At 43.2% G+C, this 14,365-nt stretch overlaps 1 protein-coding gene across 1 annotated transcript in view; it reads left to right on the top strand.

The window, feature by feature from the left end:
• Positions 1 to 240: 240 nt before the first annotated feature.
• LOC148870764 (coronatine-insensitive protein 1-like) overlaps positions 241 to 14,365 on the top strand; it is a 30,816-nt gene continuing 16,691 nt past the window's right edge. Inside the window, exon 1 of the mRNA XM_088971037.1 lies at positions 241 to 1,817. Within this exon, the coding sequence (XP_088827163.1) occupies positions 1,333 to 1,817 (485 nt within the window). The 5' untranslated portion in view covers positions 241 to 1,332. The remainder of the gene's footprint in view (positions 1,818 to 14,365) is intronic.

The raw sequence follows: 14,365 nt of genomic DNA, 5'->3' as shown, positions 1-14,365 counted from the left end.
CCAGCGCTGTGCTACTGGGACAGAAGTCTTCAACCATTCGATTCAGAATTCTGATACGGGACCCACGCCAACTTTGGAATTCGGAAGGAGAAAACATCTAACGGTGATCCAACGGTAGGCAGTGAGGGTTTATTAGGAATTTACTTTTTGTGTATTTACTAATCACTATTTCCGAATCGAAATATTTTCTCAAATGCGTATCATAGCTTTCGGGCATTATAGATTTATGCAGTAATAAATGATCAAGTTTTTTTTTTTTTTTTGATACGGAATGATCAAGTGGTTAGTGGTGTGTGTTATTTTGGGTGTGAAAAGTGGTTTAGTTGTGGAGTTGTGGAGGGCCTGGAGGCGCCGAGGCGGCAGTCGAGAGAATCTAAAGTCTAAACCCTTCTAGTTCTTGCTCGTTCGTTGTATCTATATATATATGTTGGTCTGATCCGTTTTTCCAAAGAATTGCTGCTAACTGTCGCCGTCTGATAAAAAATTATCTGACTATCTTTACCATTGATTCTTAATCCTTGTCGGAGGTTTCAAGTTATGTGACGCCATGGCCGATTTCAGAGGTGGCAGTGCTGCTGACTCTGCTCCCTTGCACCAGCTCCGTCTCTTGAGACGCTGTGCTTTTCTTCAAGAAATTCGTAGAGGAGAGTCTTGGGGCGTTGGATTGGCGGACCTGATCAGTTTCTCTAATTCCGAAGTTCCGTCTTCTTTTTGTGCAGTCCTATAAATCAGGAAGTTCATTCATTTTTAACGACCGATCCGGTTGGTTTCTGTGTTTTGTTCTTCTGACTTTTCTTCTCGCAGTAGTTCTGAAGCAGATCGTGAACTAGCTTGAAGGTTACGCGCAGGGTGGATTCTGTGTTTTGTGGAATTTTTTTTTAAGCTTTTGCTGCGAAAGCTGGATATTGTCTTTTGTTTACAGCAGTTGAAGATAAGGCCGAATTTGCCTCGCTGATGTCAATTGCAGTACTTCTTTCAATTTCTGGAATGGTTATAAACTCCGCATTCTACAAGCTTTGAGATTTGTGGTTCTCGACTGAATTCGTTGATAACAGGGGAGCAGTGCTGTTGTTGTTATTGAGTGATTTGGTTTTCTAGGGGCTTTCGTATACTTTTTCCCCTTTGGCTTTTATTGGTGGTTGTCGCAGTGTAGCTTAGGCGTTTTGTGGTTCAAGATTTTCCTTTAGATAGGGATTCTTTTTCTTTTTTAGTTTTTTGGTCTTTTCTGCATGAAAAGCTCTACTATTTGGGTTACCGCCTTACCGGAGTCCCGACTTCTGTTTTGTTCGACTTTTTGATCTTTGAAAGAGGGTTAGCTTTTATGTTCTATCCATGGGGACTAAAAATTTGTCTAGAGTAATGAGCTTTGGCATATCAGATGAGGCCTTAAAGTGTGTCATGAAATACCTCAACGACCCTCGTGATCGCGATGCTGTTTCTTTGGTGTGTCGTAGTTGGTACGAGGCTGATGCTTTGACGCGGCAGCATATCGTCATTGCTCTGTGTTACACAACCACTCCCGATCGTCTGAAGCGAAGGTTTAAGAATCTTCAGTCGCTAAAATTGAAGGGCAAACCCCGGGCTGCAATGTTTAATCTTATACCAGAGGATTGGGGAGGATACGTTACTCCATGGATCAAGGAAATCGCAGAGGCTTTTGATTGCCTGAACTCACTTCATTTCCGGCGGATGATCATCAAGGACACAGATCTGGAGGTTCTAGCTCAAGCTCGTGGTCGCGTGCTGCAATCGCTTAAACTGGATAAGTGTTCTGGATTTTCTACTGATGGCCTTAGACATGTTGCACGATCCTGCAGGTACTTCTTGTGTTATAGCAGATGAGATATTTCTTGGTTAAGTTTTAACTCCAGACTCCTCTAAATATCATCATCATCATGGCTAACTTGAACTTATTTATGGAAAAGAGATGCATTTTAAAATCTTTTTGTCAGGAAATTCTGCCAAAACGTCGTTAGAAGAACAAGAGAAAACAATGACAGAATCTCATTGAGCAACCGTTGAGATGTCTTCCTTAACGTGCAAAATTTCATATGGTTTTTTCTTTTTCTTTTTTATTTTTACAGTTTTATTTATTTACTTATTTTGTTATAATTATTTTCTTGATAATTGAAAATCAATTTAGGCAATTTCTATGATGCATACCTGAAGAACTTTGATATAATTTGAACCTTTACTTCTATTTTCACAAATACCGGACATGTAGATTGTAGGGTAAAAGGAATAATCTTCTTTTCTTTTTTCTTTCTTCCCTTCTTTTGAGGTGGGCCAGTTGGAGAGTGAATTACAAAAGGGTCGGTCAATACATGGGAAGTAAAAATAGAAAGATGAAATTATTACAATATTCCCCTTCCATAAGCAAACCCGGCTCCTACTTTGCCACATCAATTATCTTCTTGTTAGCCAACCACTGTACTACATGGAACATTCATTAAAAGCACCAGCACCGGGATTCCTTTTATTTATTTATTTTGTTGCAAGGAATTCCTTTTATTGTGCGAAACAATCTCCATGGTCTTTTTGCTTGCATGTAAAATGTTCTTCCAATGGCTTTTGTAGTAATTTAGTCAATAGAGAAGATATTAATGAATGGATGCCTACACAGGTAGTGGATAAAAACATTAGGAATGAATTAGCAACTTATCATACTAAATGGATCATCTTTCAAGCCATTGAAAAGGAAAACCATTTTAGAAAATGGAACAAAGTAAAAAATGGTTTCTCTTACTCTCTTTTTCCCCACCTTTGTATTTGTGTGTGTAGGGGGGTGCAACTCAGGCAGGGTCGAGTTGGGCTTTTATCAAAATTCGAATGGGTCTGGTCCGAAGGTCTGAGCCTGAAGTAGTGTAAAATGCTAACTCAGGCCAACCCGAGTTGCACTCCTATGTGTGTAATCCTCTGTCCGTGTTTCTGTTGGAATTTTTGTACATGGAACATCTTATAGTGCTATGGTTTCTTCATTATCTAAGCATTTAAAAAATAAAATATTTTTCTAGAATCCTATGTTGGATTTGAAGGAGCTTTTTGCTCAGGAGGTAGTTTGTTTTTTTTGATGAATGCTCAAGAGGTAGTTTGGTTTTGGATTTTTCATTTTTTAACATTGTTTCCCAAATAGTGTTATATATAATAGATTTTTTGATTTCTTCAAATAGGTATTTGTAGTTGTCAAGGTGTATGGATAATTCCAGTTAACAGTGGAGCACCTAGTCAGCTAGGTGCCTAGATGATAGAACCTTATGAGGAACAAGGTTAGTACCCTATTTTTTATACTAGTCAATTTGCAACTGTTAGTCGGAAAAAAATTTTTTGGTAGATTTCTCACATCACATAATTCACCCAATTAGACTAGTAACTAGGTTTATTAAGTATTTCGGTAGCCCTCATTGAAGATGCCTTATAGACATTTCCTTAATTACATTTCTGCTAGGGAGAATGCACCTTTTTGATTCTGGCTTAGAAGTGTAATGAATGGTGTAGGCTAAACACATTTTAACTTTAGAATTTTCTATTGGAAATTCTGGTATATATTCCTTAGTTTGAGAGATAGCCTCAGCTAGCCACTTCAGAATACAGAGGAATTACTACATAATGGAACCCCTCAGTTGATCAAACTCCAAAACAGATTATTCCTTGTTGCACCCTGTTTAGCCAATCCACCTACCATATGCCCATAAGTCCATGAACCTTCCTGATTACTGTCCAACCATCTTGTAACTACCTTGGAGTCTCCAATAATGAGTTAATGACATTAGTATAATTTAGTAGTTTTGTCTTTTTAAGTGCTCTTAATGCCACCAAGAGTTCTGTTATTATTGAGTCTCCTACCCCAATTGGAAATGAAAACATAGCAATTATGTTCCCCTCACTATTCCTTATCACTTCCCTAGCACCTGACAATCCTGGGTTGCCTAGACTGTAGTCATCAAAGTTCAACTTAACATGAGACAAAAAGGTGGAGGTTGCCATATGGCAATTGTTTATTTCTTCCCAATAGCAAAATCCACCACTGTTTTCCAGTTTCTGCTAATATCATCAAGGGAATATGGAGCAAGTAGGTCCAGAGTTTTAACCCAGTTTGCCACCTTGGTAGTAATATTATCAATGGCTTCCTCAACTCCTCTTTCTTTGTCATTGAAAAGCCTTGAGTTTCTTTCCTCCCATATACACCACAGAACTCTTGTGCTTGTGCATCTCCATAGGATTTTTCCTCTCTTCTTGGTGGGAGAGAAAAAAGCTGTTTCAAATAATTCAACTTCTCTGGTGGGTGCCACCTGCAACCAAAACATGAAAAAACATATTCCCAAATAGCAGTTGCAAGGTTATAGGAGATTAGTAAGTGGTAGGTGTTTTCACCATTCGCTTTGCACAAGAGACACATATATGGGGAAAGATATCAGCTTGGTCTCCTTTGCAAGTTTCACAATAGTTGATCTTATTGTGGTAAATCTCCTAGTAGAAAGCCCTTAACTTTGGTGGCACTGGCCCTCCCTAAATTACACTAATAGGATAAGATAAATCGTAATGAGAATCCAGAGGAAACCCACCAAAAAAAGAAGCACACGAAAAATGACTTGAACTGTTAAGGGTCTAAATTCTAGTCAGGTTTAGATGGACCAATGGAGACCCCTCCCAAGAGGTTTAGAAGAGACAAAGCATCCTGAGCCTCAGAATCCCATAAGCCCTTTCTCAATCCCAGATTCCAGTCCAAACCAAATGAGAAAGAGAAATGCAATCTGAAGTTAGGAAATCTTTGTTTAAGAGAAACAGAGAGCAGCCCTGGTAATCTGTCCTTAAGAGTGCCATCCCCCCACCATAGATCTGTCAAAATTTGGTTTTTCTCCCCACACAAAATAGAAAATTTAATTTGATTTTTGGATTAATCATGGTGTAGGGAACTATAATTAGCCAAATTTCATGAACAATACCATAGATGATTTCCTCCCTACACAAAGTGGAAATTTTAATTAGATGTTTAGCAATGTGTCGGAAATCGTAATCTATGTAAATCATAGAGAAAGTTCGAATCGTGAATTGTGTCGTAAATTGTAAGATAATTTCTATTTTTTACAAACTTGTAAAAAATCATATATAGATATATTAAAAGGCTAAATATATCATAGACAAGTGACTTTACCCTATTTTTAATCTATATCTGCCATATATGTACTTAAAGCAATAGAATTTACCACTTATATAATACAACGGTTCTTTAACCTACATATGATGGAAAATAAAGTCAAATTCTAGTCTTAAATAACATAAATAAATCATTTTCTAGTAAGGGCTTTAAAAAAAGTCTCCCTTGGCAAAACTAATTATAAACAAAAAAAGTAGAGGATTAATTCTTAATTGAATTTATTTGAACCACAGTGAATCATAGAAATCGTAACATTTCTGAATCAAATCGTAGGTTTCTGCCAAAAAGGATTCAGACATAAGCTTCAAATCAAAATCCTTGGGATTCATGATTCAAATCATGAATTGCAAGATTTTGACAACATTGATGTTTAGATTAATCTCAGTGTAGGTAAATATAACCAGCTGAGTTTTCTGAGCAAGCCTTTAGATGGTTTTGTCCCCCAAATAGGATTTAGTTAACATTTCCTAGGGAGTCATGATCAGCCAGCTGTCTCCCCTACATACGATTAGCTTTGAGACTAGGAGGAAAAGAAAAATAATATTTAAACACAGTCCTCTTTTTTTATCAGTAATAGTTAAAATTTTATTAAGTAGAAAATCTTTGAATAATTAAAGTGAATGGATTTTGTTGCTTGGTGTTGCCTTAACACCTATTCAGGATGCACTATTTACTTTATTTTAACAAAATTTACTTATTACTTATAAAAAAATGAATGGATGGTGTTGCCTTAACCATCCTCGTATCAATTAGTATTACCTACAATTTCCCCTTTACTGTACTATTCCCCAAAGCATTGAATTCCTTGTTACCCCCTGTTTTGCCATCCAGCTCATCTCATCTGCAAGACTATTAGCTGACCTCAGTGTCCATTGAATGACAGATCCCAAATCCTTTAGTTTTTCTTTCGCTTCTCTATTTCATATTTGCGCTTCCATGGCTCCTCCTCATGACTTCCCGTACAACTTGTTACGATCTTGGAGTCTCCTTCTACAATTAGTTTGTTAAATTCCATTTCTTTTTCCCTTTTCAAACATGTGAGCGCAGCTTTCAAGTTTCAACTTTGCTCTAATTGAATCCCCATAATCTATAGCTCCAGAAAACATGATCAAATCATCACCCAGGTGATTTCATACCACTCCTATCCCAAATGGGCCTAGATTGCCTAAGTTGCACCCATCAAAATTTAGGTTCACAGATGGAAATTGTGGTTGTTGCTACTCCACTTGTATTCTTGATCTGTTTGGAGCAGAATCAACCACTGCCCTCCATTTTCTTATAATGCCCTCACCCTCAGTCTTAAATATGGCAAACAGCTCCTCAGTCCTAACCCAATGAATAGCCACTTTAATGATGGCAATGATATCAATGGTTACCCTTAGACCAATTTCTTTATCGTTAAAAGTGCAGTTATTCCTCTCTTCCCAAACACACTATAAGATAGCTGCCCTTACACACCTCCACAGCATCCTTCCTCTATTCCTTTATGAAGTAAAGGAGGCATCGAACAATTGTTTTAGATGAGCTGGCAGCCTCCACCTGCACCCAAACAAGAAAAAATGCTCCCAGATAGCAGTCACAAACCTGAAGGAGATTAGTAGATAAACACCAGGAAGGTCTTTTCTGTTGCAAATTTTCCAGAGAGTTAATTTTGTTGTGATAGACCTCCCAACAGAAAGCTGAAATTCTAGGTGGTACTATTTCTCTCCAAATGGTTTTAACTGGGAAGTAAGGAATTGTGCAAGGATCTGAAGAAAGTCCCAACCATAAGGCCTTTGAACATTTGTAATTTCCCAACCTAGAGTGGCTCCACCATACTTGTCATGTATTAATAACTGCCAAAGGAACTCTCTTTCATTGCCATACCTCTTAAAGGAAAGCTCTCTCTCTCTCTCTCTCTCTTGGGTGAAAAGAGCCCTCTCTTTTGTGAAAAGACAAGTGGTGTCCTCTTTTAAGGAGAAGGACACCTCATAAGTTTAATTGGGCCTTTCTTAACTAACATAATTTCAACTCTTTCAGAGACTGGTGCCCATGTAAATGGCTCTACTACAATCCCATTATATGTTTAATGAGTTGTAATTGGGGCCTGACCTCCATTTAAATTAATTTAGGAGCTGATGCCCAATTAAATTGACTCTATTGCAGGTCTGTCTTTTTCAAATAAGTTATTTCAGCCTACTTATAGGATTGGGCCTACAAGAAATAAAATTATAAGGTGTGATTTTGATATGGGAATAAATAGCCTGCTCAGAATCAAGCAACTTTAAGACAACAACTAACTAAAAAATAGAAATGCTTTGTTACTAATAACATTAATTCATATCATAACATTATATCTAAAACACAATAGCATTTTAAATCTATTAATTTCAATATTTTGAATGGAACACCATAATGTCATAAGTATCTAACAGAGTAATTGCATAACAAAAAATTGTGGCAACCAAAGAAGGCCATAATTTTGTAGAAAAAGGCCATTGCTCAATGTTGGTCCCAAATATCTGGGGTTTTGGGAGACTTAGGGAGAGTGAGAAACCTAAAGGATCTTATTAAATCCTTTGAGTTTGCTTCAAACCTGACAATTAACTTTGCCAAAAGTTGTGTGGTTGGAATCAATTTGGAAGCTTGGGAGATAGAGGTTGTAGTAGGTTGTCTATAGTGTTCTATGTCTGATTAGCCTTTAACCTACTTGGGTCTTTCGTTAGGAGCTAACCCAAAAGAAAGTTGGTTTTGGTATCCAATTGTGGATAAGTTCGAAAAGAGGTTGGCTTCTTGGAAGAAAAGTTACATTTCGTTAGGGGGTAGAGTGACCTTGATTAGGGCGACTCTTGCCAGTCTTCCGGTTTATTTTCTTGCCAGTCTTTCTTACCTTCAAGGGAAGCTAAGAAACTAGAAAAGGTGATGAGGGACTTTTCGTGGGAGGCAGGGGAAGAGAAGGATCATCTGATTAGGTGGGAGATAGTCAACATGAGTAAGGAAGAAGGGGGACTAGGATTAGGTAACCTAGTTCTTAAGAATGAAGCTCTTCTAGGGAAGTGGCTTTGGAGATGGCCGTTGGGAGAGAGAGGTTGTGGCACAAGGTGGTGAAGAGTAGTCATGGTTGTTCGCAGAACGGTTGGGATGACAGGGTATCTTGACGGGTGACTCTTGCAACACCCTGGAACACTATACACGGAATCCTTCCCCATTTTCTCAATCTAGTCAGGTATGATGTTAATTCTGGAAACAATGTTCTTTTTTGGGAAGACATTTGGGTAGACAACCAACCTCTCAAAGACCTTTTCCCCTCTCTTTACTCTCTTTCCCTTTATAAGAAGGAGCCGGTTTCTAGTTTTATTTCCTCCCTAGCTTCTTTCTCTTTGGCCTTAAATTGGGATTTGGTTTCCGAAGAGGGTTACGTGATGATGAAAGTGCTTGTGTTTTAGAACTATTGTCTTCACTTGAGTCTGTTTGCTTAGATCCCCTCAAACCTGACATAAGAATTTGGACCCCTAATCCGAAAGGCTTTTTCACTTGTTCTTCTTTTTTCAAGTCCCTTTGCTCCACTTCTGCACCCTAGAACTTCCTAGTTAAAGAATTCTAGATTAGACCCATCCCCCCAAAGGTTGTTGTTTTTTGTGGTAAGATTAATACCTTGGAAAGCCTGCAAAAGAGGGGACCAAAATGGTGCTTATCCCCTAATTGGTGTGTTCTATGTAAAACTCAGAATGAGGATTGTTGTTTGAGTGTAGGAGAAACCTGCCATTTGATACTAGCTTGCTGTTTAGTCCATTTACTTCTGTATGGCATACAAAGAGAGGGAGAATTATGTGGAAGTGCATAAGAGCAGCTTTGTTGTGGACTGTTTGGGAAGAAAGGAACACCAGAATTATTTTGTGAAAAGGAAGGAGATTTGTGAAAGTTAAAGAATGTATTTTGACAAGGGTAATTCAGTGGCTGAAAACTCTAAATCTCTTTGATGCATACTCTTTCGATGATCTATAGAGAAGCAAGTTAACAATGGCTAATACTTTTACCAGGAAGGACTGGAGGACAGATATGTGGTTGAATGGATGCCACCTGGGGAGGAGTTTATTAAGCTGAACTTTTGATGGGAGTAGCCAAGGTAACCCTGGACCTTCAGGTATAGGAGGAGTGCTGAGAAATAAATACAGTAGCATTATATCTTTGTATTCAGGTCCTACGGGTGTGGAAGACTCTATAAGGGCTGAATTACTTGTTGCTGTGCAAGGAATCCAAATCGCGAACCAACTAGGAATAGAGCATTTGATTATTGAAGGGGACTCCCAAGTGATAGTGGGTTGGTTGGAGGATCCGGACTCTGTGATCTGGGGATTTAGAGATCATCTCAAAAAGGTTAAATGGCTAACAATGACTTCGCGGAACCCACTGCTGTCCCACCAGCAGCCCGCCAAAACCAGCTAGATGACCTCATGCAATGCATGCGGGCAATGCAGGCCCAAATGCAGCAATTCCAGCAGCACCAACTCCAGCAACACCAGGTGTTGCACCACCTCTCCCAACACCATTATCAACAATAGTTCCCTCAGCTACCCTTGAACCAACCACTGCTTCCACCCCGACACCCCGTTTCAAAGCCGGTCAAGGCCTCCCCTCAAAGTGGACGACCTCACCAAAGAGAGGCTTTCCGGCCACAGAACCCCCCTAATAGTTAGGCCTCATCCCCGAGCCGTAAGCAAAGAAAGATCACCCCCGCCTCTCAGCTCGCGGGTGGGTCAGGAACCTCGCCCACGAAGTCACCCCGGCGCTCCAAGCTTGAGTTCCCACTCATGGAGAACCGCTTCAGCGCCTTAGCAACAGGCCAACATTCCGGGCCCGTCGAGCTCGGCAACACGGAGGCCAGCAGCGCTAGCACCAGGCCCACTCAAAGAAGGCACCGACGAAGTCGCCGAACTGCTACCCGTGTGCTACTCGAGCTCAGAGGCAAGGAAGAAACGAGCTTGGGCGAGGTAAAAACCGTCCCCATTCTCTCAGTTCCTTCCCCCCTTTCAGCAGAACTTTTGGCAGTCCCCTTGCCTAGAGATTTCAAACTCCCTTCTCTGGACAAGTATGATGGGTCCTTTGACCCCAACGACCACGTCGACGTGTTCCAGTCGCAAATGCACCTCGCTAGGGCAAGCGAGTCGTGCATGTGCGTGGCCTTCACCACCACCTTCAAAGGGGTGGTCCGCACTTGGTATCGGACCTAGCTTCCAGGTCAATAAGGAGCTGGCCCCAGTTCGTGCAGATCTTCACTGCGCACTTTGTTACCAGCAAAAGGTGTCCCAGAATCGAGGAAAGTATCTTCGGGGTAATCCAAAGAGAGGGAGAACCCATCCAGAGCTACATCAAACGGTTCAATGAAGCATGTTTGCAGATCCCTCGGTTAGACCCCGCGGTACAGCTCGCCGCGGCCAAAAGAGGGGTGACGCACAAAGAGTTCAAGTGGCACATGGTGGCCAGCCAGCCAACAACCGTGGCCGACTTCCTCAAGCTCGCGGACAAGTTTATGAGAACAGAGGAAGAGATCAACCAGAGAAACGAAGGCGGGGTTGAAAAAAGTAAAAGAGAAGGCCAGCCGTCCCGAGCTCCCTTAGCAGTTCGGACGGATTACACGCCATTGAACACAAGGCAGACCGAGATCCTGATGACGATCAAGGACGCCCCTTACGTAAAGTGGCCACCTCGCCTGAAGAGCAACCCCAACGAGAGGAACAAAAATTTATATTGTAGTTTTCATAAAGATCACAGTCATATCACCGAGCAATGTAATAATCTCCACGATGAGATAGGACTCATCCGTCGCGGGTACTTAAGAAATTTTGTACATTATGACAATAGTAACAAAGCAGGTCGGCAAGGGGAACATGGGAAGGATGTCCCCGAGCCGAGCAACAGACCGGCCGAAGCCTTGCAGCGACCTCCCCCAGAAGAAAGGCCAGTCCGGGGTACCATCCACGTGATAGTGGGTGGTTCGGTGGTGGCAGGATGCACTTCGGCGGCAGCAAGGACGTCAGTTCGCGAAGTAGCCCGAGAGGAGCAGAACCCTCCCAAGAGGTCGAAGAAGGAAGAACTGATCTTTTTTACAGAAGACGACACGCGAGGTGTTCACTACCCCCACGACTTCGCGCTCGTCATAAAGCTAAGGATCAGCGACTTCGAAGTCCGGCGCTTACTGGTGGACTCAGGCAGTTCGGCGGACATCCTATTCAAATCGGCGTTCGACCAATTGCAGTTGCAGAAAAGCGATTTGAAACCCGCTCACACTCCTCTAGTAGGCTTCAATGGAGAGGAAGTCAGGCCCTTGGGAAAAATAACAATACCTGTGGAAGTTGGCACATGGCCGTGCGCGGTTAGACTCAACCACGATTTCCTGGTGGTCGCGACCCCCTCCCTATACAACGCCATAATAGGGCGACCAATTACGCATATTTTGCGTTCGGTGGTCTCCACCTATTACCTGGCAATGAAGTTCCTCACGGACTTCGGTGTAGGGGTAGCGCAGGGCGACCAACTTGAGTCCCGCAAGTGCTGGGCGAGGAACGAGCTTCGCCCACTGAGGAAACAGTCACAGTCCTGGCCTCGGCTATAGATCCGGCGCGAACACTACAGATCGGTGCCTCCATCAACGAGCCTTTGCGAACTGAACTGGTGAGTTTCTTACTCCAAAATTTAGATATTTTTGCATGGTCCGTGGCAGATATGCCCGGTATTGACCCTGGCCTTATAACTCACAAGCTTAACACTGACCCTGTAGTCAGACCCATTAGACAGAAGAAACACAACTTAGCCCCGAAGCGCTGGAGGGCGGTCGACGAGGAAGTTGAAAAGCTCCTCGCAACGAACTTCATAAGGGAAGTTCATTACCTGAGCTGGGTAGCCAACCCAGTGCTGGTGAAAAAAGCCAACGACAAGTGGCGCATGTGCGTCGACTACACCGACTTGAACCGAGCTTGCCCAAAAGACTGCTTCCCCCTGCCCCAAATTGACTGCCCGGTGGACGCGACCTTGGGGCACGAGCTGCTAAGCTTCCTGGACGCCTACTCAGGCTACAACCAGATCAAGATGGACCAGTCCAACCAAGAAAAAACCAGATTCATTACCGAGTTCGGCCTGTACTGTTACAAGGTCATGCCCTTCGGGCTAAAGAATGCTGGTGCGACCTTTCAAAGACTTGTAAATAAACTTTTTCGGCCTTTAATTGGCACGAAAATTGAATGTTATGTAGACGACATGGTCGTCAAAACACAGTTTTCGCGAGAATTAATAAAAGACTTGGATTCTGTCTTCCAAATCCTGCGTCAATATAACATGAAACTAAACCCAAACAAGTGTGTCTTCGGTGTCACCTCGGGTAAGTTTCTAGGATACATTGTCAACCGGCGCGGTATTGAGGCCAACCCGGACAAAATAAAGGCCATCCTTGATATGAGACCACCTCGGAAAGTAAAAGAAGTTCAAAGGCTAAACGGCCGCATAGCCGCTCTGAGCCGCTTCATGTCCAAGTCAGCAGATCGTTGCCTGCCTTTCTTCAAGGCAATCAAAGGCAAAGGGTTCGAATGGACCCGAGATTGCCAGCTCGCGTTCGACGAGCTAAAAACTTACCTCGCCACTGTACCAACCTTAGCCAGACCCGAGGAGGGCGAGGTCTTAGAACTGTACCTCTCGGCGAGCGACAAAGTGGTCAGTTCGGTATTAGTAAAACAAGTAGATCGGGTCCAGCGGCCTGTCTATTATGTTAGTAAAATTCTGCCGGGAGCAGAAACAAGGTACCCGCAGATAGAAAAAATTGCCTACGCACTGGTGATATCAGCTCGGAAACTCTGGCCGTACTTCCAATCTCACACCGTCGTCGTCTTAACCGACAAACCCCTAAGACAAGTCTTGCTGAAGCCTGAGGTCTCCGGTAGGCTGACGAAGTGGGCCATCGAACTTAGCGAGTACGATCTCCAGTACAAACCACGGACCGCAATTAAGGCCCAAGCTTTGGCAGATTTTATCGGCGAGTGCACTTTCAGCCACGAAGCCCTACAGGTTTAGCCCGAGGTCCCCAGTTCGGGCGAACCTGGAGCTCCCGAGCCAATAGAGTCTGAACCCCGTGAAGTAGCAGCCAGTGTAGCATCTCTCCTGGTCAGGCGAAACGCGAACTGGGATGAGGAGCCCTAGATCCTTCACGTGGATGGTTCCTCGACCAAGCAAGGCAGCGTGGCTGGAATAGTCTTATGCGGCCCGGGCGGCACAAAATTAGAATACGCACTACGCTTCGAGTTCGCGGCATCCAACAACGAAGCAGAGTACGAAGCACTGATAGCCGGGCTGAACCTAGCGCAAAAGGTAAAGGCAAAGCACTTAGTCATCTGCAGCGATTCCCAGCTCGTGGTCAACCAAGTTACGGGCAAGTATGAAGCACGCGAGCTCTCCATGATCGCATATTTGGCAAAAGTAAAAGAGGCCCTGCTCAACTTCCAATCACACTTCATCAGGCAAATCCCGAGGTCAGAGAACACTGAGGCCGACGCTCTGTCCCGGTTAGCCAGCACAAGTCACAACAACATGAGAACCATGTACATAGATGATTTACCTCGGCCTAGTATTCTCGGGGGGCAGAGGAGGTCGCTCCCGTGCTCGAAGCAGAGCCGAGTTGGATCGACCCACTCGCGAGCTTCTTGATAGATGGAACCCTCCCTTGAGAACGCAATGCGGCCAAGAGGGTGTAGCGCCAGGTAGCCAAATACGTCATAATAGACGAACGGTTATACCGACGGTCCTACACGCTCCCCTACTTGCGTTGCCCGCGACCTACTGAAGCCGAGTTCGTACTCCGCGACACTCATGAAGGCCTGTGCGGCGAACACTTGGGGGGCAGAGCACTTGCCCAAAAAGCACTTCGACAAGGATATTACTTGCCAACGATGAAGGCAGAAGCTGTCGAGCTCGTCAGAAGCACACCAATATCCACCATCAGCCTGCTTCCGACCTCAAATACCTCGCCAGCCCGTGACCCTTTGCACAATGGGGCATCGACCTCCTGGGGCCATTCCCGCCAGCAACAGGTGGAAGAAAATTCCTAGTTGCAGTAGATTACTTCACGAAGTGGATAGAAGCCGAACCTCTGGCAACTATTACGGCCCGAAACATACAGAACTTCTTTTGGAAGAATGGTGCCAGGACATGGGGATTCGGCAAAACTTCACATCAGTCGCGCACCCG

The sequence above is a fragment of the Nelumbo lutea genome, chromosome 2, assembly GCF_056320005.1.
Source record: "Nelumbo lutea isolate HS-2025 chromosome 2, American lotus-T2T, whole genome shotgun sequence".
Lineage (NCBI taxonomy): Eukaryota > Viridiplantae > Streptophyta > Magnoliopsida > Proteales > Nelumbonaceae > Nelumbo > Nelumbo lutea.
This window is presented reverse-complemented; position numbering and strand designations above follow the sequence as displayed.